The sequence below is a fragment of the Calidris pugnax genome, unplaced genomic scaffold (assembly GCF_001431845.1).
Source record: "Calidris pugnax isolate Ruff unplaced genomic scaffold, ASM143184v1 scaffold103, whole genome shotgun sequence".
Lineage (NCBI taxonomy): Eukaryota > Metazoa > Chordata > Aves > Charadriiformes > Scolopacidae > Calidris > Calidris pugnax.
Window position 1 is genome coordinate 19,731,649 of NW_015090990.1, and position 25,876 is coordinate 19,757,524.

General features: G+C 41.8%; 1 protein-coding gene across 2 annotated transcripts; it reads left to right on the forward strand.

Annotated features, from left to right (window-relative positions):
• On the forward strand, positions 1 to 24,650 carry STAT1 (signal transducer and activator of transcription 1). Of its 2 annotated transcripts, XM_014954691.1 has the most exons (24): positions 1 to 74; positions 2,010 to 2,138; positions 2,742 to 2,886; positions 4,157 to 4,255; positions 5,073 to 5,168; positions 5,896 to 5,974; positions 7,110 to 7,201; positions 7,829 to 7,980; positions 8,255 to 8,413; positions 9,813 to 9,905; positions 10,339 to 10,398; positions 10,849 to 10,878; positions 10,967 to 11,060; positions 11,972 to 12,013; positions 12,486 to 12,569; positions 13,074 to 13,172; positions 13,656 to 13,791; positions 15,573 to 15,628; positions 16,751 to 16,845; positions 19,063 to 19,202; positions 20,510 to 20,695; positions 21,560 to 21,635; positions 22,110 to 22,212; positions 23,179 to 23,264. In XM_014954691.1, the coding sequence occupies exons 2-24, from the start codon at positions 2,011 to 2,013 to the stop codon at positions 23,200 to 23,202; spliced, it is 2,268 nt and encodes a 755-aa protein (XP_014810177.1). In that variant the 5' UTR covers positions 1 to 74; position 2,010; the 3' UTR covers positions 23,203 to 23,264. The 2 variants fall into 2 exon arrangements, with proteins under 2 accessions (XP_014810177.1, XP_014810176.1); XM_014954690.1 differs by lacking the exon at positions 1 to 74 and having other exon boundaries at positions 23,179 to 24,650.
• Positions 24,651 to 25,876: the final 1,226 nt, after the last annotated feature.

Genomic DNA, 25,876 nt, shown 5'->3' on the forward strand with positions numbered 1-25,876 from the left:
CTCTCCCTCAGCCGGTACTTCTGGGGACCGGCGGCCGTCGGGGCGCGGAGCCGGAGGGTGGCTTTATCTCACGCGTAAGTGCGGGCGTCGCGCGTGGGGTTGGGGAGGACTTTTAATGGCCACTAACGGCCACCAACGGCCGCGGGGAGCGCGGGCCGGGGCTGGCAGGGCGGGGGGGAAAAGCATGGGGGAGCGCTGTCCTCCCTGAGGGCCCGTGGGGCCGCGGTGGCGGGAGCGCGGGGGGGTAAGACGGCGGGGATGGCCGTCCCTCGCCCTTTGCTCCCCCGGCGTGGTTGGGCGGCTGTCTCCCGGGAACGAGACGAAGGATGGAAGTGTTGGGAGGCGGCGGGGTTGGATACAGGTCGAAGGAGTCGGAGTTTAGCCGTGGGAGGTGGCCCCCGCAGGGGTGTTAGCGAGGCCCGCAAACCCGCACAGCTGCGGGTTAAGGCCCCTTTTCTCCGGGGACAGGCATGGCCTGCACGTTGGGCACAACGGCAAAATGAGCTCCTCATCCTCCAGCGCCAGTTTGTCAGTGCCAGGCTGAGCCCTGTTATATCCCAGTATCGGTCTCCCCAAGGCTTTCTCCACAAAAAGGTGCTGACTTCCCACTTTTCTTCTTGTTTACCTGCTTGGATCCCCAAAGACGGCATTTTCTACATTATTGTGTTGCTCTGTAACCAGCTCTTTGGATGGTACGTGGCCACCACCTAAGTCCTTTCCCAGTCTGGTTGCTCTAAGACACAGGAAGGTTGGAGTACATCTTAATTTAAGCATCAGGGGGAAAAAAAAAAATAGACCAACTTGTTGCATTTAGACAAATTATTCCAGCTTTCCTCACCAGCGTCATGTTTAACTGTTTGCCTTGGTGCCGCTACAGCATTCTCAAATGCTGTGTTACCTGTGTACCCCATCCCACGCACGTCGAAACCCTCAAAGCCCCTCACTTTAACCATAAGAGCTTTTTTAACTCACATGTAGAGTATTCCACTCAGCAGCTGAGGGAACTGGCATACAAACACTAAGGTGCAGCACGTATAAGGTAGCCCTTCATCCCAGTGCTGCTCCGATCCTTGGATAGGTCCTGTCACCCTTTTTTAAAAGCTGCAGATGCAAGTGGATTTGAATCTCGCCACCCATGTTCTCAGCCTGGACTGTTCCTTAGACATATCTTTATGTGGCATTTCCACTACCAGACTCTAATCTGCAGCCCACTGATGAGATGATAATGGGTCTGCAGCCAGATACCGTATAGGAGAACATACAGCCAATCTGTCATAGAAGTGTTACTGTACAGTATGGCTTATCTCAGTCATATTAGTTCATTTGAAGTGACCTGTGAATGCTGCACACATTACTTAATTTAGCCCACAAATTTGATCATAGGCACCAAAGCATATAGTAGAAAAAACAGCTCTCCAATACTTCTCCACTTAGAGTAGCCTGAGATCTAGTCCATCTTCAGAGCACCTGAAGTGGTCCCTTAAGTTTCTTTGCTTTTCCACCTCTTGCTGATGGGGAGTACAGCTATACCAACAAAAGGTGAAACTCCTCATACAGGGTCTCGATCCTGCAGAGTACAGGTATCAAACACACAGGTCCTCATTCCTGTAACCCTACGAAACAAGAGAGTGGTAACTCTACCGGTAACCTGAATACTGTGGCAGGGGGTACAAAGGAAAAAAAAGCCCGCAAGTTTTCGTAGAGAAGAGTGATTTATCTTTGCGTTATTTTTCATTAAACAGTGCACTGTCTTAACTTGCAGTTTTTAAAATTTTTCTTTTAATTTAAGACAAGCCCAGAAGAAGTTGTATACAGTTTTAATGATTAGCTTTCTAAAACTGTTACAGCTGAAAATAAAATGGTTTTGTTTGCTGGAAACACTTTTCCTTCCTACTCCTCCAATTTTGCCATTGTTCATGAAAACTTTAAACGACTGACTTTTCACCAGTTCAGTCCAAATACTGCTTAAATATTTACACTGATTTTTTTTTTTCCTTTCCCCCCCTCAGGATGACTCAGTGGTATCAGTTACAGCAACTTGATTCCAAGTTTTTGGAGCAAGTTCACCAGCTATACGATGACAGCTTTCCTATGGAAATCAGGCAGTACCTGGCACAGTGGCTGGAAAACCAGGATTGGTAAGCATAAAAACCAGCCTTCAGGTTGAGTGACAGGCAGTGTTCTCATACATGCAGTTACAGGCAGCAGCAGAAGGGAAGTAAACATCTAGGTGAGCCTTTGCTGGTAGGACACTTCAGTAGCTGTGTGGGAGCTATAGCTGTGTTCCTGCCCTTCAGGGCTTTCTAGAAGGGCCTGACACCTACAGTAACAAGTAACAAAAAGCAGCTGGTTTTAGACTGCTGATTTACTACCTTGGCAGCTCAGTCTCTCACTGTTAATAAACTTTGAACTTTTGCTAAGATTTCTATGGAGTGTCTTAGGAGAATGATAGAACATGCACATGCACTTTTAGCTTCTTGATGCGCGTGGAATGGGTAAATGAAGTTGCACAGAATGTGGCAAGAATAATACAGAGAAAAAACAACATTTCTTCGCCAAGGAAAGTAAAGTCAAAGTTGAGAGAATGAAACTGGCTTATGTTTGAAGGTAGTTCTCACTGCTCGCCTATACTACAACTAAAGTTGGGGATTAAAAATAAAGTAATAAAGTACTCCTGTGTGCATTTCTTGAACGCTGTACTGAAAGTGTATTTAACACAAGCATGCCTTGAATTATTCTAGGGAACATGCAGCCAACAACGTATCTTTCGCTACGGTGTTATTCCATGACCTGCTGTCACAGCTCGATGATCAATTTAGTAGATTCTTGATAGAAAACAACTTTTTGCTGCAACACAACATAAGGAAAAGCAAACGTAATCTTCAGGTATGCCCGCGGTATATGCCTCTACATTTGCTTGAATTGTTTCAGTAGCACAATCAGAAGCCTCTTAGCAAACTACCTTGCCATAAGGGATTTTCCAGAGGATGTGTGAGAATCCTAATTTAAAAGTGAGAGTTCAAACGCAGCTCCATTTTTAGTTTTAACTGGCTACAGTTAGAAAGTTACCATTTCATTACCAGCAGTTACAGTTTCTGAGAACTCTAGAAAAAGGAAAAGTTGTCATTTCTAAGGTGTTTCCTATACGTATTTGGAACGCTTACTCGAAGGTAGTTTCACTTGCCCCACCACTTCCCCAGCTGGTTTTCTTAGTGTTCTAATAAAGATCTGATGCAGAAGCAGCACAGGGGAAGAAATCCTTCCCATGTAACTGCAGAACTGTAGTTAATAGCAGAGGACTATGTCATGAGACTGCACTCCTGTGCTTTGTGTTGTACCGACAAAGATAAGGGCCAACACAATTGGTAGTCAGTGGCAGCACAGAACATATGCTTAGTGGACAATTATTTTTGTTAGTCCACCCCTCCTCTGTAGTGCTCTATGCCAGATCTTCCATAGAGTCACCTTCTCGACAGCCTATTACCAACATACCTCACCTCACCTCTCCTCACCACAAGGCCGTGACTAGGGGAGCATTTTCTGAGGAGAGGAGAACATGTCCAGGCTATATCAACAGTGAAAGATCAGTCAAGAAGGCTGGTGCAGCTCAGTAACCCCCCAGGACAGCACCATCCTGGGTGGAGCAGAGCAGTACTCAATCCAGAGCATGTTTCAACTTAGTATACATATAAAACAATAACATTGAATTTGTGTCCAACCTTGACTGCTTGTGAATAAATGGCAGCTAACATATCTCCTTTACGTTACTGAGCAAGAGCTGTACCTGTCAAACTAGAACAACCACTCTTCAAAAACAGCAAATATATTTCAAAGGTGTGGGAAGGTGGCTGTTAAGGAAAGATGAGCTCTCTGTAGGACTGTAGGGTACTATCTCAATGCTCCCAGTAATGTCTCTGGCCCTTTCCTATTGTTTTGTGCCGAGTTCCATCTCTTCATACACTAATGAGGTAAAATAGAAACTCATTCTTGGAAATAGTTACAGCTGTCACACTCCCTGTAGCCTGGAAGAATGCTATGACCAGCTTGTGCCCCAAGGCTCACACACAGTCACCTAATAATCTTTTTGCTAATTAGTTTACTGAAGGACAAGAAATTCTGGGCATGAACTTTGACAATAGACTGTCTCTAATGCCAGGATAACTTCCAAGAAGACCCAGTACACATGGCAATGATCATCTACAGCTGTCTGAAAGAAGAGAGGAAAATACTGAACAGTGCCCAGTTGTCAAGTCAGGTAACAGTCCTGGAGTATCTACTGCAGTTGTATCTGCAGTATCTTTTATGATTATTTGGGACAGAGTGAGTGGAAGACGAGTGAAAGAGGAAACAGGCTGTCCTCTTTCTGTCCAACAACATGTTTCATAAAGACAGAAAAGTGAACACTAATACGTACCAGCTGGACAGTGTGGCTTGTTTGTGCTGTAAGAAGCATTTGGAGGGGAAATGGCCAGAAAGTAATTTTTATTCCTTGGGTGATGTAAAAGGTACACTGTTGCGTTTATTTATAATGCTACTATAGTACAGCCTGATCTGTTAATCAGATTTTATTGCAATTTAATAATTAGTGCTTGCCTTATTTCTCTGGCAAGATTTTTAGCTTTTTTTCCTTCTGCATTTTACTCCCGAATTTACTCTGTATTAAGCAGCTGAGACTTAGTGCTTCTCTGGACTCTTCTAATACTTGATGTAGATATTACCCAGTCTTCAGGGTTGTTGTTTTCTTGAAATAAATTTAGAAGATACACAAAGATAAGCAAACGAAAGAATTGACTTGTGCAAAAAGAAAACACAGTATGTTCATAGCTGTGTATTGCTATGATGAAAAAAATACAGCATCACCACCCAACAGGCATTTTTAATTCACCATAGTTTCTTGCAGATTCACCTGAACTTGATTTTATATTGTAAAACATGAGTATGATTTACTGGAACAAGCCATGCTTAATCAGGCTGATGGTCAACAAAAGCCACTAACTTGCATCAATGAAAAAAATTACTTGCTGTCATAGGTCACTGGTTTGACTTTTCTTGTTTCTGCTTGCTTCCCTCAGATGGAAGTGGGGAGCATACAGAACACTGTGATTGGGATGCTGGACAAACAGAAGGAGCTTGATGCGAAAGTTAAGGCTGTAAAAAACAGCGTTATAGTAAGTATAGTAACACTAAAGTAGTGTTTTTTGATTCACAGATGTTGAAAAAGCTTTCTGTACCTAAGACTTTCTAAAATGACAAAACTAAGGTAATGGTTTGGTTTTCAAGTCTATAACCACTGTTTGTCTGAAAATAGAAAGTAATTATTTCTCAGTAGCACCATAATACAGGTTGGTATTTGACTGATTTAAGAAGATCAAATTTCTTGTGTCTGAATTTTAGCAACAGAAACATTTTACCCACCTGACATACTAGCAACTGAGGAAAAGCTCTTAAGAAATCATGTGCTGACCAATTTGTTGTTAACTGAAAGGTGTAGATTTTCATTTAGCTTTTAGACGTTTGTCGTAACAAGTGCTAACATGACAGAAAGCTTTTCTCCAAGCAGTACCTAAGACTGTGAGAGTTTGTTTATGTTTCAAGTTTCTCCACGGTAGGCTAGGTTCTCCTAAACTGTGTGAACTTATATGGCTAGATGATGAGGGCTTTTTCCATATTTAATAATTAATGGAATTTAATTGGCTGAGATGAGGGAGGGAGAGAAAACAGAAGGTGATTAAGCCTAGGGATATTTCCTGTTAGGAAGTTACAGGAAAAGGCATTGCTACAAAACTGGACTTCATTTCTGTAATGGGCTGGTACCAGGCAGTTCCTAATTAGGAGTGGTCTTACTTTACATGAAAGTATTGATTAATTCTGGCCACCTTCACTTGTGCTTTATAGGACGTGGAGCAAGACATCAAGACATTAGAGGATATGCAAGATGAATATGACTTTAAATGTAAAACCTTGCAGAGTAGAGGTGAGTAATTTATCAAGGACATACCCTATTGTATATAATTTGTAAGAGTAAACTCTGCTGTCTTATGTCAGGAAACGAAACCTAATTAATACACAGCCAAACTTACTGGTAATGGCCCTCCTTTATTAATTCTATTTTGATAATGTCCCTCCTTCATTAGTTCTGCTTTACTCTGAAACCTAAATTCCTGAAAATATGTTCTCTGCATCTGTCTGTTCTTACAAGTAAGAGAGACACTTTGTTAACACAGTATTCCTTTGTCCTTTACATCCCTTTGCTACTAGAAATAGCAAACCCTATAAACTCTGTGACCGTTCAACCACACACCTAAGTAGTACAAGTTTAGGCTTCTCTTTGCCATCTTTTGTTTCACAAATGCCTTCCTGCTTCAAGTTTTATAGACCTTTTTGTACTGACTACAGCTGTAGTCCATGCTGGTTTCAGTATATAGATCTGTCTCTCTTTTTGACTACTGTGTTCTAGAAAAAGCTTCAGTTTCCAACACAATTTGGCCATTAACTGTCCCTCAAAAGGGAGACATGTTCAGAAGACAATAAGGGGAGCACTGAGCCATGATTTTGCTCTTTGTGCTTGAGGGCAGGTAGTGTTTCCACGAGCCAGACAGGAACCTCTAACTTAAGGTCAGTAGGCAGCAGAGGTAGTAGCTAGGGCTACTGTCTAGGATCTGCCAGCCTGGGCTGTCCTCAGGAGGCTGTAAACATCATCCTTGAAATAACAGTTGACTTCTGTTGCCAGGTTAAGTAGCTTGAATGATTTGTGTCTGAAGTCAGCATGAGAACAAATTGCTCAGTGTGTATCTTTACACAATATTACCATTATTTTAAATCAGGTTCTTGCTCTAAAAAGCAAGCAAACTCACATCTTGGTTATTTCACTGGGATAATAGCTTTTCCTTGCTTTAGTACTTTAAGTGTAGACTGTGTCCTTTTCAGAAGGGGGAAAGGAGGAATCAGAAAAATCTAGGAGAAAATAAACATTTAGCTTTAAAGCATTAAGCTTTAAAGGTATACACTTGACATTAGCCAGGCAGGTCCCCTCCTCCTCACAGTGTTTCCCCCACCCATACTTCAGCACTCCTTCAGCCTCACCTTCACAATTTGGCCTTATTTTACAGAGCACGAGTCCAATGGTGTGTCACAGGAGGAATACAAGAAAGAACAGATGAATCTCAATAAGATGTTTTTATCACTTGACCTTAAGAGAAAGGTAGCAACTCAAGTTTTCTTTCAGAAGGCAACAGCACTTAATTTTGAAAATGTGTTCATTTTCACTGGATTGACATAACTAATTATATAAAGAAAACTTCACTACTATCAGTTGAACTAAGATTTCATTCTTTCAATCCTGACTGAAAACCTAGAATCTCTGTAAGCAATTTTATTTCTCTCCTACCAACTGTCAATGAAATTCTGTCAGGTAAAGCTAAAAGAATGGGAGAGAAAAGGTGTCATTATTAATAATCATGTTCTTGAGTAAAAAAAAAATTAAAAATTTGCAACTATATTAGAGTTAACTGTCCTCGGTCTCATTGCAGTGCTCAAATCTATGGCAAGCAGTGGGTGATCCCAGATATACACTTGGGACATACATGGATGTGAGACTGGGTCTCCAGAATTCAGTGACACTGAATAGGCTTTCTTTCTCTGCTTAATCTAGCAAGTACTCCAGCTAAAGAGAAGGAGGTGTTTATAGAAAACATCCTCTGTTAACAGAAACTATTACTTTGAGGTCCTTGGCAGAGTTTTGCAAAACAGATAGCATTAGCTAAAAAAATACATAGTTTTCCTGGGTGAAGTATTTTTAATAAACAGGGTAATTTGATATTCTCTATAGGAAGTGGTGAACAAGATAGTACAGCTGCTGAACAACACAGAGCACACACAGAGTGCTCTTATTAATGAGGAGCTGGTGGAGTGGAAACACAGGCAACAGACTGCATGCATTGGTGGCCCACCCAACGCTTGTCTTGACCAGCTACAGAACTGGTAAGTCTCTAGTCAAGGACTGCATTAGACACAAACTTGAAGTGTGTTATGAAGGAACACCTGATCTGTGAAATATGCTGATTTATATTACACATTATCATTCTGTTACAACGTAACTACATTTCACTGATTTTTATTACCTCACCACCTTTCCAATAAGCAAGAAGTGTTCTCTGTGCACTGCCTAGTCCTGAGGGACAGTCACCTGGCTTGTGTCTCAGCATTATTACAATACAAAAACATGCTACAAGTAATACAATTTGTGTAATTTTAGGTTCACCATTGTTGCTGAAAGTCTACAGCAAGTTCGACAGCAGCTCAAAAAGCTTGAGGAACTGGAACAGAAGTTCACCTATGACCCTGATCCCATCACAAAAAATAAACAAGTCCTGCAGGACCGAACATACAGTCTTTTCAAACAACTCATCCAGAGGTAACAGACAAAAAGGGTATTTTTATGTTTGCACGAATAAATGGATAGAAAGCACCTTCCCTTCTGTTCCCCCAATATTTCTTGCATGCTAACTTTCCATTTTCTAAGGTTTCCTTAAATTTGTCACAAACATTAAACAGAGTAAATATCAAAAATGATCCTTCAATCTAGAGTTTCCACAGGCCCATGGAAAGGGTTTGTGATCAGTCATCATGTAAGTTAGCTGGAGCTATGCTACCATATACATTGATTACAGAGTCAGACTACTAGTCTGTTAGTCTATTTCTTGCTTTAAGCTTCAGCCCTGCAAAGTTCAAGTGAATGGAGGCAAGAAACCATCTGCACCAAGCTGTGTCAAGATAAATACACACTAGATTCTCTGACCCTTTGTGTCTGGACACATCCTCTTTGGCTATAGTATAGGAAGGCCACCCCTATTTCTGTATGCATCTCTATGATGCAAGTTAGTGTAGCTGGTAGTTGCCCCACAGAGATCAGAGTTCCATTCTGTAAACATACAGTAGATAAAAGTTAATGCTGCAGAAGACTTGAATCTAGCAGATAAGAGCAGAGGCAGGAGGTAACACCCTGTTAGGGGGGACTAGAACCCAAGTTTCCAGAGTCCCATCAGATGCTTTGACCACTCGTCTTCAGTGGAAGTACCTGTGGAAAGCACAGGTACTGCTTTTCATTGAAGTGAAGGCAATGAGGAAGAGCTGTAGAAATCCAGCTGCTTAGTTATAAGTAAGATGCTGTTCAGTTATCTTGCCTGTGAGTATACTGGAAGGAAAAGTCTCTGTGCTGCCTATAACTTGGTAACAGTAGAAATATTTCAGAATTTATGTCCGTGCCGCATAGTGCTACACAAAAGGTGCCTGAGACAACAACAGCTTGGGGTGTATCAGAACAGGTTAGCCTCAGGAGTTTGCTTCGTGGGCTTAGCTAGCCCTTATCAAGTCCCCAGCTAGCTTATCTAGCTCCTGGGCATGTGTTGTTACATAGCACTGTCTCACAGCACTGCAATGGTAAGAATTTAGCAAGCCCTGGAATGGCAAACAAAGCAATACTCCTCACTTGTGTTATGATAGTCACATCACAGTGTTTACATGCTGTTGGATTTCAGGGAAGTTTGAGGTAGCACTCTCCCTCCTCAAGCCATCAACGTATTTAGGAAAAGGCAACTCTTATGAAATCAATTCGTACTTGCAATATATCTAGCCCCATTGATACAAATGAAAGAAACCAACAAAGACCTCCACGTAGATTGAAACTGAACAAATAAAATGTATAGTACTACTGGTACATCATCATTCTTTAAAGTTCACTTTTTAAATGTAATTTCTTATTCCTTAAAGTCAACATTGATAAATCAAAGTGCCTTTAACCTGTTCTTTTGTAGCTCCTTTGTGGTAGAGAGGCAGCCTTGCATGCCAACACATCCTCAGAGGCCCTTAGTCCTGAAGACAGGAGTACAGTTCACTGTAAAGCTGAGGTATGTTTTCCCCTTCCCCCTTCTTGCCTTGTGGTAAGCCTTTTGTGTCACTGGCTTCCTACAGCTGAGAGGGTGGCACATCTTCCGCTGTAGCCCAAGTGCTGAAGTCAGGAAGAGGGAAGTGCCACGTGGCAGGGGTTTGTCATCCAGCAGAGTTTAACTTGCTTTCAGCTTTTAACCTTTACCAGAAGTGGGGGGCATGGGTTTATAAGAAACACAACCAAGCAGCAGAAGACGCATGCAGACCACTTTGGTGTGCAAAAAGAATAACTCATTTGCCCATCTAGTTTCCTCTCTAAATGCTATCTTGTGCAGAGCAAGCTTGGAACCTCTATGTGGCCCTGAGTTGTGCAGCTTAAATACCAACGTGATAGAATAGAACCTGTCTTTTGCAATTGTAGTCATTGAAAAAAAAAATAATTTCTCTTTCCAGATTGCTGGTGAAATTGCAGGAATTGAACTACAACTTGAAAGTGAAGGTTTTATTTGATAAGTAAGTTGTATTTTTCTCTTGCCTGTGTACATTAATGGTAAGCAGCCCCCATGTTCAGAAATCCAAAAGGCAGTCATGTTTTATGTGTTGAGTCAGCCAGGAGCAGGCTGGTTCCTCATGGCAGAAGGTACATTCCCCCTTTTTCTTACCCATGGCCCTTGCCTTAAATCTGTCTCTGCCATTAGAGACACGTCACAAAGTACAGACTCCCTCAGCTTCTTGCCACCAGCTCCACTCAGGTGTGCCAAGAGGAGCTCACTACTGCTAAATCAGTCTAGGCATAGAGCAGCACTTGGGCACATGTGCACTGCAGAACCCCTTCTCTGTTGCCAATGTTTCACTTGGGCTAGCACTGCCAGTTCTCAGTCAGCTAGTAAAACAAATACACCCGCTTTCTGTCTGTGGCAGAATCTTTAAAAGGCTTTTATTTTGTCTTTTTTTTTTTGGCAGAGATGTAAGTGAGAAGAACTCAGTCAAAGGGTATGTAGCATCACAATTCGGTACATTAATGTTGGGTTCTTCCAATGAATTTGAGACTCTTAATTATTTTCTCTCTGTCTTCGTTTAGGTTCAGGAAATTTAATATTTTGGGTACAAGCACAAAAGTAATGAACATGGAAGAATCTACTAATGGAAGTCTAGCAGCAGAATTCAGGCATTTGGTAGGTGATTTTTTTTTTCTTTTATTGACATCCATTTAATTGTGTGGGTAGAGGGTGGGGTAGGAAGGAGACAAATTGGTTCTATTACGGAAGTAATTGTTTATTTTTTATATAAGAGGAACTGTGATCATCTCTGCTTTTTCTTTGTTCTTCTCTTTTTAAAATTTTTGGCTTGTTTCAATTGAAACGCTGTTGCTTTTGTTACTGAAATAGGGCTAGAAATGCAAACAAGAGTATTTGCTACAATACAACTTACATTGCAATGAGTTCTTTGTAGGAGGAAGGAAAAAAAAGCCAAGAAACTCTGGTTTGGGCCTTTCAGAGGAAGGCCCATAGGTAGGAAAGCTTGGAGTAGTTTGAAGAGCTCTGAGTCTGGAAGGTGAAAGCTTTTTAGGAATGGGCAGCTACAAGAAATTCAGTGCCTGGGCACACTTCTGATATGCAGATTGTGAGATAAATCAGATCTGTTCCATCATTACAATAGAAAAGAAAAAAATGCAAGTCCTGAACCAGTGAACTGTGGAAGTCTCCTGTCCTCCTTTCATTGTCCAGAACAGACCCTGTCTGGGGTTTATTGTCCAATTCAGAGGGATACTGTGATAAACCAGTATTTCATTTGCTCCTTCCTGATTTCACATTGCTTCTGTTCCTATCAGGCCTCTTATATGAAGGCATTACATCTTAACAGTGCAATATCTATTTTCACAGATAAATAGTTTATAAAAGAGTAGTAGTTACCTACAGTTTAATCCTTTGGCTTCCACAGCTTAGAACCAAATAGAATCAGACATTAGTGCAGCAAGTTTGCATACAGTTGAGTAACTAGAGCATGCAAACGTTTCCATCCTCTACCATTTTCATTTGTGGCTAAGGTAAATGAGTGACAGGGGGTTTTTTTTGTTCGTTTGCAGCAACTGAAAGAACAGAAAAATGCAGGAAGCAGAACAAATGAGGTAAGCAGTACTAACTTTGTTTGTAAAGCTTTCATATAACACTGAAAAGGCAGTCCAGCCACTAAGCCCCATGAAGAAACGCACAAGATGACAGATAAATAGGAGAGGAGTTCAGTGTTTCTAGGAAATTGTGTAGGAGGTGTCTACAAGTGAGAACTACTGCCAGAATGGTGACCCTCTGGACTGTCCGTCTCTGGCACCTAGCTTTTACAGGACTTTCTGCCTTCTAGGTAGGAGCCAAAAAAGAAAGAAAAAAAGGTGCCTGGAGAGTACCATTGTAACAGGCATTTTTAGGAAGTTAGCATTGGCACTTGACTTTGACCTGTAAACTGTTTCTGAGGTCTAAAGCAAGTAACCATAGGCAGAAAAGGCTTTTCCCCATGATACATCCCCTTACCTTTTCCCCGATACTTCCCCTTATCTTCCCTCCAAGCAATTCTCAGTCTCTGAAAGATGCTGTGTTTTTTTAAAGGGTCCTCTCATTGTAACAGAAGAACTTCACTCTCTGAGTTTTGAGACGCAGCTGTGCCAGCCTGGCTTGGTAATAGACCTAGAGGTATGTCTTAGGTGAAAACAGATGGACTTAAATTCCTGTATACCACTCATGTTATAATAATAAATTTTTTAAAAATTACTGGGATATCAAGCACTTTCAGTTATTTCAAAATATATGAATGACACTTTACAGTATCTCTGTATAGACACATACAGTGAAAATTCTGTCAAATCTCTGGGTAAATAAGAGTAGATGTGCTTTGCAAAGTGTCTGATAACCAGCCTGTGTTTTAATCTCTTTAGGTATCAGTTTATGTTTATTTGAGAAGCAGTATGTTATTAACTCAACCATTGTTACCAGCGCTATCATAACTGACACTAAATGAAAGTCTTTCTAGTACTTCATCATACTGACATTTTCTCTCCTACGTACAAACTTCAAGCAAAAACGTTGAAACCATGCAAGCAGGGAATTGCAGTGGGAATGGGTCTGTGGGTACTCTAGAGGAGGACTGCAGCAGTGGTACAGGGTAGTCTGACGTGTTTCCTTTTGTGTCCCTTTCAGACCACATCCCTTCCCATTGTTGTGATCTCAAACGTGAGCCAGCTTCCAAGTGGATGGGCTTCTATCTTATGGTTCAACATGCTGTCTACTGATCCCAAGGTATTTACAAAAAAAGTATCAGAAACACTATGTATAATTTTGAAACATTGTCTGTATAGAAGTGGCTGCTGCATTTTTTTTGCACAGTTGACTCTTAAGGGCTTTGAGATGTAGAGAGAGAAACACAGTCACTTCCCTATCCTAAACAGAGCCATGCTTGAAGCCCACATAAGGATAGTATGCATTATATTCAGTATACAGAGGGAGAAGCCAAATAAACATTCAAGAATTCAAATACAGTGTATTTGAGTAATCTAGTAATTCTGTCCACTGGGAGAAGACATGACCAGAGCAGAGTCCCAGAGATTGCTTCTCCTGATAAAGAGTGCCTATCAGGATAGCAGCCTGCTTTTGCAGAGTTGTCTCAAGCTGGCATCCATTCTTAAATCCACATTTTCTTTGGTAATACACTTTTATAGATGCGAATGGCATTCCAAAATTAATGTTTATGACTACAGATTGTATTTTTCCCTTCCATTCCAGAACTTGTCATTCTTTCTGAATCCACCCTGTGCGAAGTGGGCTAAACTTTCTGAAGTTTTGAGTTGGCAGTTTTCTTCTGTAACAAAGAGAGGACTCAATGCAGATCAGCTGAGCATGCTGGGAGAGAAGCTACTTGGTATGATCTGCTTCCATCACAGATGCCTTTTTGAATTGAAGCTAGTTCTACATCTTTTCTGCAACCTGTTTTAAGCTTTCATTTCCTCTCACACCTTTTCCCCTCATACTATCACAGCAACAAAGTATTTTCCAGTATGGTAGAGTTTGCAGATGAAGATTAAAAAAAAAAAAATCTGCAGTTTTCACTTAGGAGTTGTGTGCATTAGGGCAGTGCAGGCTACTTCTGCCTTTTGAAGAGCTACTTAAGTAATGCACATGTTTAGTCAATCTTTGAGGTGGCTGTTTCTTGGCATTGTTTTGTTTTTAACTCCGTCTCCATCATTTTTAACTTCATGCAAGCCCCCAACTACAGAGGGGGTTTACTCTTATCTGCATAAACACAGTTGCACTATGGAAGTGCAAACACTATGAAACTATTAAAGGGTATCAAATTGAACATCTCCTAGATGAGAGTCCTTAGTCAAAACCTAATCAGCCATGAGTTTTGTTTCCCAACACCTTGTCAATTTGCCTGATAGGCAGGGCACTCGACACTGCATCGTAGACTCTAGGTAAAAATACTGTTGATTCAGTATTCCACTAACCTTAAGCTTCAGGAAGCATTTATATTTAAAAGTATTTAACATTAGTAGGCCTAGCTGGTAAGTACAGCATTCCAGTCCCTAATTCTCTTCCTCTAATTTTCCAAAAACATAAGGTCTGACAAAAAGCTTACTGATTTAATAGATTACTTTTCGGAATTCTGCAAGGAGAGTAATTTAGTTAATTAACCATCTTGAAGACAAAGTAACCACTGACATATTTCTATGGCCAGCTTCATTTCAGAACTTCAGAGATTTTGTCAAGCTCTAGTAACAGTAAGGATGCTATTTAAATATTATCTCTACAGCTAAAAGCATTTCACTACTGAAAAAAAATCCAGGTAGCTGGACACTACATATTCAGAATTCCTTAATAGAAGGGGACACAGAACCTAACAGGGTGCCAGGATACAACTTGCCTATTGTTTTCGTGATGTGAAAGTTGGCAGAATCTTGGTCTCTAACACTAGCAGCATCAGAAGTGAGCTCTCTAACCTGATTTATTTTTGGGTGAGAGGGGGAAGGCAGCATATTTCTGACTTTATTGAAATACATAGCATGATCTGTAACAGAAGAATTTTGCTCTGAATACAGTCAGGGTCTGCAAAGCTTTAGCTACTGTAGTCACAGCGTAGTATTGTCTTTGTGGTTTGGATGAGTTATGAAACACTTGATGTAAAAACAAAGCAGGGGGAAATGATTGCAACAGGAATGAGATGAGTCTGTGGTTGGGACAGACCTATGAGTCAAGAGTTTCTGGGGCAAAAGCCTACAAATCACCATAACTGAGACAAGGAAGTGGTTCATTCCAGAAGGATCTTCTAGAATCCTCTGAGCTCCTACAGAAAAGCTTAGAGGTTGCAGTTTTCTTGTTTAGCTGGAGAAGACATGTGCAAAATTTCTGTCTCCTTGTGGTAACGATTTTGAAACTGGCAAGTGTTAGGGGTAGCACAGCATAGAAAGTGTCAGAATGAATTGGTTCCTGTTACACAAGGTCTGTTTGTATCATTTGGTCATTCTGATGCAGTGAACATCTCCAGAGGGGAACTTCTCAATCTCTCCCTGTACTAGCTGGGAAAATACAGTAGCTTTCCATTTCTTTTCTTTCTGAGTTGTAAATAAAGACTTGGTGCTCTAAGTACCTTCAGCCTTACTGGTAACTTATGGAACATTGCTAAAGTAAATTTATTCTATTCAGGGCCAACAAACGGAGGATTTCACGATGGCCTCATTCCTTGGACAAGATTCTGCAAGGTATGAACACAGTTTAAAAACTAAGATGGAAGAGGGAGCTTTGTCTTGGTTCATTTGGGTTAGTTGGTGGGTTTTTTTTGTTTTTGTTTTTTTTCCAGGGTGCTTTATTTTTCAGTAGTGTACCCAAATTATTCTAGAGCTTGCATGGTTGTGGGAGGTTTTGGTCGTGAGGTTAAAGTAGCAGCAGGAGGAAAAAGGGCTTGTAATAGCAAGGCCTAGGTTTTGGGATTGCTTTGAGCCACATAAACTATATAGAAAAAAACATTTTTCAAACACAGCATCTTCATTATTATTAATGTAGTTGCTATTAATAGAATAGTTCTCCATTTTAACCATTACAGAAAGCATAAAAAAAAAAAATCAGCAGACAGGCTATTCTTCTCTGTCATAGTGAAGGACATCTCCCAGACCAGGGGCAACTGGATTAGGGTGAAGATTAGCACAGGGTAGCCAAGAGAGTCAGCATGATGGCAGAAAGCCACATGAGATCTCATAACTGGCTGCAGCAAGACATGTTTTCTTTGGCTTTAGACCCTAAACTGGTATAGATAAGCAGGAAATGACAGCAGGAAGGGGCATACTCCAGGGGAAGAGCAAAGCCCTGGTGACCTACAAGCACTCAAGTTCATTAATATGGGCCTCTCAAAGATTTCGACATCCGAGTCTGAACAGAAAGTGTCTTTAAGCTGTTCTGCCAGCCAGCCCGGTTGAAAGCCCCATGGGATGGTTTGGGCATCCAAGAGCTCCAATAAGGACAGTGTCCAGGCAGGAGCCAGAGCCTTTTCTCTGCTCTTAGACCAATGTCACTGCATGAGGTGATGGATCACATGTTTGTGGATACTGTAGGCTCAGGCTGGCATTTTTCTCACACTGTCTCTTGCCTTACAATTCAGTACATACTTTATTCCCAATAGTTTCTGTCCTTCTGGAGTAGAGAAACAGAAAGGGAAAACACTCATAAGAGAACAGAGGGAGGGTGGAAGAGAATCAAGAGGGGAGAAAGAGATAAGAACAAGAAGATGCTGGCAGGGTTAAGAGCTAGCTTCCTCTGCTTAAAACTTGTGTTTCATTATCCCTGTTCTCCCCCCTCTCACTGCTGCCTTTCCATATTTTGAATTTCAGGAAAATATAAATGATAAAAATTTCCCCTTTTGGCTGTGGATTGAGGGAATCCTGGAGCTTATTAAGAAACACCTTCTGTGTCTCTGGAATGATGGGTAAGACTGAGTGAACTTAACAAAGATTGAGTCATTGCCTCAGACCTCTTATTTAGGTTCACAGTTGCATCCTCAGGTTGTGAAGTTGTTTGTGCAGATACTTTGAGTCCAGTAAAGTGGGACTTGTAGCAAGAACATCTGAAGGCAGATTAATTCTAAGGAAACCTCTAACAAGGCAACTGCTTGAAACAAAACTGTCAGATGTCCAAACTGTCCCATTTATGTCACAGAACTGGGCTTTGAATATTAGATTATTTTTTTTTTGGCTCTGCTCCTGCTGTAAGTACTTTCTTTCCATACCCTGGAACAGAGCCTCTTTTGTGTTTGACAGGGAAGACTGAAGTACAACAAAGTATTAAGTTGTAAAGTAATCATCCATCTTCAAAAAAAAAAGCCTACCCAGAAGGAAACATTATAGTGAGCATCCTGTAGGTGGCAGCCGGCAGGCTCCGAACCTCTGCATCTGTACTGAGTCTGGGAAGTGGCCTTCACTGATTTTAGTAGAGTATTATTAAGTAGGAAGGCTCTGCCAGATGGCAAACCGGTTTCATTTGCCCCTTAATTCTGGCTTAGTAAACTTTTGATTCTGTTATTGCCGATTTTAGAAGTAACTGCTGCCAGAAACAGGTTTAGCCAAGATCACAATCCTGCATTTTATGTTTAGCCACACTATGAAACCCTGTCAATAGCACACTCACAGTAGAGCATCCTAGAATGCAGGATCTACAACAGCAGGCTTGTCCTCTTGCTACATTCAACAGCAGGCTTCAAATTATTACCCCCTAGCTCCAGATGAACTCTATCAGAGCCCTTTATCGTACAAGCCTCGTTGCACTGCCTGAAACCTGTGTATTTCTTAGCTAAGTGGACATCAGTGCCATGGAAACTTTTGGCCACCATTATGGAAGCAGAGTTGCAGCTCTGTCCTCCTTGGTGCTCTGCCTCCATGTGGCTGTGGCAGGATGGTTTTCCCATGTGGCTCTGATAGTGTCCAATCTTGAGTAGCATTACTCATTCCTCTGTTATGAGAGCAATCTGCTAGTAAGGGGCTAACAGAAGGAAGAGGTGCAAGTTAAATCCTGAATGTAATCAAAACCAGAGATTTAGGACTATTAGTTTTTCCCTCTCTCAGCTGCCTTTGTTGGATAGTTACAGGTCTTTGTTTTCTAGAGAGGCAAAAAGGAAAACTGAAAGGAAAGTTCTTGACAGCTGCAAAGATAAACTTGAGTGTGAGAGACAAATCCAAAGTATTCATTAGGATAAAGACTCTCCTTGTGTACAAACAAATAAGCATTACAGCCCCAAGAACACTTGGCCTCTCTTCCTACTTGAGGGATGGGAAGGCAAAAGACTTTCACAGTACTTTTGCTACCAAACACATTTGTTACCTAAAGTATGCCATTAAAAAAAAAAAACAAATCACAGAACAAAAACCCCAACACAGAACAGCTACAGCACCTGAAATTCTAAGCAAAAATCATGGCTATTTAGTAGTTTTTGTGTAAAAAGCACTTTAGCCAACTTAATGCACAGAGGGACAGTAGTAGTAGTACTCAAAACTTCATTATTGATAGAGTATTTTGAGGAATAAGAAGCAATACAAGGAAATTTTCAAGTTTTAAAAAAAGCAGTTGGGGTTTAAGCAAGAGGTAGGCTGTGGTGCTGGCACGTACAGCTCCCTCCCCAGGACCTGTTCCAATCAATATGTTGTAATCACCATGTCGGTCACACAACCTTAACAGCTCATCTAAAACAAACCCCACACCTGTGTGGATGCAATCTGGTAGCTGGCAAACTTCGTTCCATCAGCCAAAAAGAAGAAACAACTATTCCTTAAGATATTTTTGAAGTTAAAGCCACTGCCTAGGGTATTCTGACCCTATTGCACACATACAACTTTACTCCCACAGCCCAGCTGTGACAGCAAAAGACAATGTCCTTTATTCCAAACTCCAAAAATCATTTGTATAAGCCACAAGGTAAAAGGAAGAGTGCTGAGGGAAGCTGTGATGATTCATGGCTTCCACAGGGCAGCTCCAGCCTGTCAGTCCTACTGCTGGCTTCCCAGCTATTCACAGGACAGAACCTTCTGTGAGACCTCTACAAGTACTTCAGCCCTTTTAGTGACAAAAGCTTTTTTAGTTTCCCTAGCTAGCCCAACACAGCTTAGATTTTATGTTTAGGAGTAAACTCAACTTTTTCTTTTCAACATTACAGATGCATCATGGGTTTCATCAGTAAAGAGAGAGAACGTGCTTTGTTGAAGGACCAGAGTCCAGGAACATTTTTACTAAGGTTCAGTGAAAGCAGCAGAGAGGGAGCCATCACATTTACTTGGGTAGAAGGATCTCAAAACGGTAAGTCAGTAACAGAGAACATCTTTGTCCTCAAAATACAAGCTTATATCAGAACAAGAAGTCTTTATGCTCATTTTCACACTGAGAACAAATACAACCCACCACCCCAGCAGTCCCCACCCTTACAAGCACCAGCAGACACATGCCTTACTTGGCATAGCTCATAAGCTACACATTCAATGTTCAAAGTTTCACCAGGACTAGTAACACTTCCCAGGTACTGCTTCTAGCCTGGAAGTTTGTTGAGGACAGACTGCCTAGACTGTCTCCTCTGCCTCCTTAGGTTCTCTCTTAGCAAGACACCTTTAGTACATAAACATCTGCATCTCCTTTCAAAGCCACATCACTTTCCACATCAGAGATTTCCCTCCCAGGAAGAATTTACTACAGACACATTCAGCCATCTCCACTGTTGTTCTCTCCCACTACTTCACCTTGTGTGCAATGCTGCTTTCTCAAACAGCTTTCTTTAACTCATGGTCCAACACATTTGTTCCTTCCCACATTCTTCCCAGATAAACCACATAGTCACTTACTTCATTTTTCCAGCAGTTCTCCTTCCTCCCATTTCCAAAACAGCAGCAGATGAAGAACAATTCTTCAGGTAGCTGACCTACTCTCCCACCATCTTTCAAGGAAGCCTAGAGGCTTAAGAACTGCAAAAAGATATAATCTCCCCTATATCCAATCAGGGTTCTTCCCCTCTCATACTACTTAAATCAGCCCCACCTGGCAGGATGCTGCAGCTGTTTATACTTCACTTGGATGAGCCCAAGACCTTCAACAGCTGGAAGAGAAACTGCTGAATGTACTTGAATGACTTGTTTCCCTTTGCTGCCTTCATGCCTAAGGCATCCAAAAATGGAGCAAAGATGGGTGACAGTATTTGGAGTGTTTAAGGAAGCTATTATCTGTCTCTCTTTATGATTTATAAGAGACCCAAGTGGTGCATTGGGCTCAAACTTCCTAATAGGCAATATAGTTTGAAGGATATCATTTGGAAGAAGGTTGAAAAGGTAGCACAATTTAAATCAGTTAATGAAATGCTGCAGGTCATTTCCATGGATCATCCTGAATACAAAATACACCAAGAACTAAATGCCATCCCCTCCATGTGCCTTCCTACCCCACAAAGCAATTGTGCTCCCTTTGACAATCATTAGGTACTGACCTGCAGCACAGTAGATACCATTCCAGTAAGCTCGTGTGACCTCTGAATTTGTGGAAGTAGCTGCACCTTTTCTGGGCAGCTTTAGAAAAAAAGCTTTGAAACTACCTTTAAAAGTCTCCTCACTTCTCGTTTGCAGAGCCCCAGTTCCACTCGGTAGAACCGTACACCAAGAAGGAGCTCTCTGCTGTGACTTTCCCTGATATCATTCGCAACTACAAAGTGATGGCAGCTGAAAACATTCCTGAAAATCCGCTGAGATTTCTCTACCCAAACATCCCCAAAGACAATGCCTTTGGCAAATACTACTCCAGGCCCAAGGAGGGTGAGTGCTACAAATGGCTCATACGGCCTCAGGGTGACGTTGGTTCCTGGGACACCTGGGCACTGTGTAATTCCTGTGGCGTGGACAGACAGGGCAGCAGCTGGACTGAGTGTCTCTGCTTGAGTGCCGCTCAGCTGAAGGGCAAGAAGAGGCACCTAAGCTTTAGAAGGTTAAGAAAATGTCTGTTTTTAAGGAGGCACAACATGAGATGTAGTCAGATCAAAAAGTGAGAACGTGATTGGAAGAAAAAGAATTGGAAGAAAAAATATTCAGATTAGATATCAGGAAGAAATTCTTTGCTGTGAGTGTGGTGAGACACTGGAACAGGTTGCCCAGAGAAGTTGTGGATGCCCCATCCCTGGAAGTGTTCAAGACCAGGCTGGATGTGGCCTTGAGCAACCTGCTCTAGTGGGAAGTGTCCCTGCCCATGGCAGAGGGGTTGGAACTCGATGATCTTTGAGGTCCCTTCCAACCCAAACCATTCTGTGATTCTATTCTATGATTGTTGCTGGCCCTCTAATACAGCTCTTCATGTCTGCCTGTGAGATAGCTCAGAGACATGGGTCCCACCAACAGCTGGACTCCTACTGGGCTGTTTCACAGGACTGATCCTGGCTGCGTGGGCCTGGCAGCGCATGTTGGTACAGCCACATCAAAACCAAGGGGAGGTTTTGTCCCTCATTTTTTGTAGGGGAAAAGCAAAAAAAGAAAATTTGACTAAAAAATGAAATGGATTAACCATAGTGCTGTAAAACGTATAAGAGGGAGACTTGTGTATTCTCTGGGTCACAGGCTTTATTTTTGACAAAATAAAGATGTCAATGTGAGGTAAACTTGCTTCTTTTTTTTTTCCTCTCCTTGAAGCACCAGAGCCTATGGATTTGGATGGCCCCAAGGGAACCGGCTACATCAAGACTGAGTTAATCTCTGTATCTGAAGTGTAAGTTTCCACAGAAATGCTGGATTTCTAGGAAGTGATAACTTTTTAGCCGTAGTTCATGTATCTTTATGATATTTCAGGCATAGGTGCTGTTGTCAAATCTTTATCCTCTTTCTCATTGAGGGTATGATCACACCACGTTCGTACAATGCTGTGTTTGAAACACCATTTTTAGGTAAAAACCATAGAAATGGGCAGGTAGTTGTTCTGGCAAATAATTCTTTGAAAAGCAAGTTCATAAAGGCTTGTTGGACTTCGATTAGAAAGTAGATCACTGACTAGTCTTCCCAGTTTTCATTTGAAGCCATGCTGCTTTTGCAAAGTGCATTTTTCACATGCTGTCTTCTTCACAAGAAGAAGACAGCATGTGAAAGAGACCTTGCTAGTGGCCCTTCAGGACTTAGAGCCAGACATGGTAGCCCAGCTGTGCCTCACTTCTACTGAAGGTTTCTCTCTGCTCTCCTCCTTCTCTAGCCACCCTTCCAGGCTCCAGTCTCCAGAAAACCTGCTCCCCATGTCTCCTGAAGAGTTTGATGAGGTGTCTCGGATGGTGGGCTCTGCAGAGATTGATACAGTGGTACGTATCACAGACCCTTCTGCAAGAGGGTTGAGCCAGAACGTTTCTTTTCCTTTTTCTCCCCTTCAAACATACATCAGACACGTGAGAGCCACTCACACTTCAGAACACGTCTCTTCAAGTGTGTAGGAAAAGCTGGGAATCCAGAGTTAGACTCAGGTTGCTATCACTTGATCTTTCCACTTGTTTAGAATCACAGAATGGTTTGGGTTGGAAGGGGCCTTAAAGATCATCTAGTTCCAACCCCCCTGCCATGGGCAGGGACACCTCCACCAGACCAGGTTGCTCAAAGCCCCATCCAGCCTGGCCTTGAACACCTCCAGGGATGGGGCACCCACAGCTTCTCTGGGCAACCTGTTTCAGTGTCTCACCACCCTCATAGTAAAGAATTTCTTCCTGGTATCTATTCTAGATCTCCTCTCTTTCAGTTTAAAACCATTCCCCCTTGTCCTATCACTCCACTCCCTCATAAAGAGTCTCTCCCCACCTCTCCTGCAGGCCCCCCTTTGGGCACTGGAAGGCTGCCATAAGGTCTCCCCAGAGCCTTTTCTTCTCCAGGCTGAATAACCTCAACTGTCTCAGCCTGTCTTCATAGGAGAGGAGCTCCCCTCATAGGAGAGGTCTGTGGGGACAGGGGTGAAGAACAGGAGAACAAAGCTTCCAGTGTGTGTTTTGCAGGGGAGGACAGGAAGGAGGAGGGCTGTAGTGCTTCCCGTGGGGTCTGGGTGGGGAGGGAAGCGAGAGCAGATCGTGCAGCTTGGAAGCCTTGCCCTTCCCCAAGCCTGTGAGATACTGCCAGTAACTGAGCAGGTTAAAGTGTGGTGCTTTGTTCTCCTCAGGGTAGTTTGATCCTAAAATGCAAATCTGGTGCTATTTGGGGAAGACCTGTCTGTGCTCTGTGGTTAGCAAAGGCTTGAGTATTAGGGCTTTACTTGGCTTAATTGACATGTACTTTTCCTGTTGCAGATGTGTTCGGCGTATTCAACTTAAAGGCTGAGCTTTTTGCTGCATCATTAACACAGCTGATTGGCTTATGCATCCCGCTCTGCAGTCAACGACTCGGTGACACGCTCCACTTCAGTTCTTTGGTTTCTCAACCTGAAGGTTCAGTAGCAATTTTTAATTCATGGGAATGTAAACAGCAGTCTGAGTAGCCTCTCGCATGCACTTTTTTTGTTTAGAAGTTCTTTGTTAAAGAATTTCCAGTTATGGAGATACCATGCCCGAGCGGAGGAGGAGGGGAGGATAGGAAGGAGAAGTCCTCAGTGAAAGTGATGGGAGAAACATGCATTTTTTTGTTTAAGGCAATTAGTTAAATGTAATGTTTAAAATAGTTGGCAGTACATAGGCGGCTTCAAAGCAAAGCTGGTTCTTCTGCAGAGGTTCTGGTCAGAAAGCTTGCCCCTTCTGCTTAACTACTTCTGAAGAACTTTCACAGCTTTGAATTGTCATCTGCATCACAGAAAGGAGAGGAGAAACACTGCAGGTATATGCCACATAGAATCCATATGCTGCTGAAGTTTTCCTGGTTTCATCTTTTCTATGGCATACTGAGAGAACATAAGCCAAAAACGTTATCTGCCTTTCATTTTGGCTTGTTTCTTAAGGCAAGGTCTTTCTGTGTAGGATGTTTAGCACAACCTTCCTCATAAAGAGCACTTCTTAGGACACTGTCTTGAGGCTGTATTGGCACACGTTGGGCTTGCAGCTCAACATGTACCCTACAGACCGTGGTCAGGCTGTCTGACCTACTCCTAAAGAGGGCAAAACCGGTTGGAGGACGTTTTCACTCACGGTGATTTGATCCCTCATATCTTTTACAATAATACATGTCCCATTTAGGTTTTAACAGGTGGAATGGAACTTAATTTTCTCATGCAGTATGAATCAGGGCATTTCTGTAAGTGTTGATTTGAGCTAGAAGACCCGACGGGCTTTGATGACGAAGCGGTTTTGCAATTAGGGGTGAGGCACAGGATGTACTGAGTAACGGCCGCAGGATGTGCAGTCTTTAGTGCTTGAAGGATGAAGCTGTGCTTCCACCAGAGGAGGAGCAGAAAAATGTAAAGGACCTAGACCCTGCAACATAATTATTTAAATAGAAAGGATTGATGAACTGACTTCTTTTTGGTACCCTGATTTACCGAGGTTACAAATGCTACGGAGTATCACAGCTGGTGACTTCATGCTTTTATGTAGCTGACTGTGTATCTTTATTGTAATATAAAAAACAAATATTTGTTTCTTGAGCTACACCTTGTACTCATGTTCGTTTTAATTACTTTTGTACTCACCAGGGCGAAATTTGCTTGTGAGACTTAAAGCAATGGCCTTTTTGATGGTTTTGTCTTCGCACAGCCAATACTTCTAAAAGCAATGTTTTTTCCCTGATGGAATATTCTTTAGCCATTTGAAATAAATGGAACTGTCAATTGAAACTTTTGTCCTTTCTCTTGTGTTTTTACTACTTCTATTATAAAGATGATGTGTCTGCCAATAATTGATGTCATTTAAAACTCGTTTGTGCAACTGAAGCATTAGAGCTCCGAAGCCTAAGGCAGTACATAGATGCTTTTAATTCACTGCATTGTTGCAGTCAGTCTGCATTACGGGGCACTTGAAAGGTGGCTCTTGGAGTAATTATTATTTTTGTTATTGCTTATATCACATCACTGATTTATTTTTTTCCTTCCCCAGTCAAACGTCAATAAACTCAACTTGATCTTCTACTTTGAGTTGATCAGTAGGGTAACTGATCTATAGCTAAACTTTGTGAGCTATCAAGCTTGCCCACCACTGTACCCTTTTTCTCTGGGGCTATTAAGTGACACGCATTTGTCAGGCTTTTGTATTAACCACACAGCCAGAAGGATAATGAAAGAAACAGGTGGTGAGATGAAAGACAGCAGGAGTGAAGAGCAGGCAGGAGAAAGCTAGAGCTGTTGAGGGCACGTGGCCAATCCACTTAAGAATCCCAGCATTAATAAAAAGCAGCCAGTGAAAGGACAGAAGTATAGGGTTTACAACAAAACAAAGCTGCATCAGATAAACTCATTCTGATTTCCTTTAAGCTCTGCACAAAGGAAATGACCAGAGCAGGTTTTAAACAGTAGTCACAGAGAGAACCAATAAGAACCACCACCATCACCATCTCGGTATTTCCATTTATTATGCTGTAAAAAGCAACACTATCTGGATTTTATTTCTTAAAATAAATAACTTTCATTTTCAGAACCAGTACAGCTCAAGTTTAGATTCATTCATGGGAAACTGCTAGAAATACATTCATCACTGTCTATTCCCCACAATACAGAATCTAAAAGTCAAGATCAGCCCAGTCAGTTACAATGACCAGAAATACACTGCCAATAAGTATAGTCACTGATAGTCCAGCTCTGAAGCAAAAAAACAAACAAAAAAAATATCTGGTACAATACATTTTGTTCACAAAGATAGGCTAATTAATGCTAAGACTATCACAATATTTCTGAGTACAAAGCATTAAGTTAGCTTAATGATTTTAGGTTTGGATACAGAAGAAACATACATGACATAAAAACAAAGGTGTGGGGGAATCCTCTTTGGAGCGTAAGGAAGTCAGCATTTGATAAGATAACCAAAAAGCCATTTACGGTAAAATCTACATGTCAGTGTCATGAATGAT

Coding starts and splice junctions, on each gene's coding strand:
- STAT1 (XM_014954691.1), top strand. CDS start 2,011: ATGACTCAGTGGTATCAGTTACAGCAACTTGATTCCAAGTTTTTGGAG. Junction 5,169..5,895: donor CTGTAAAAAACAGCGTTATA/GTAAGTATAGTA, acceptor TGTGCTTTATAG/GACGTGGAGCAAGACATCAA. Junction 10,399..10,848: donor GTGAAGGTTTTATTTGATAA/GTAAGTTGTATT, acceptor TTTTTTTGGCAG/AGATGTAAGTGAGAAGAACT.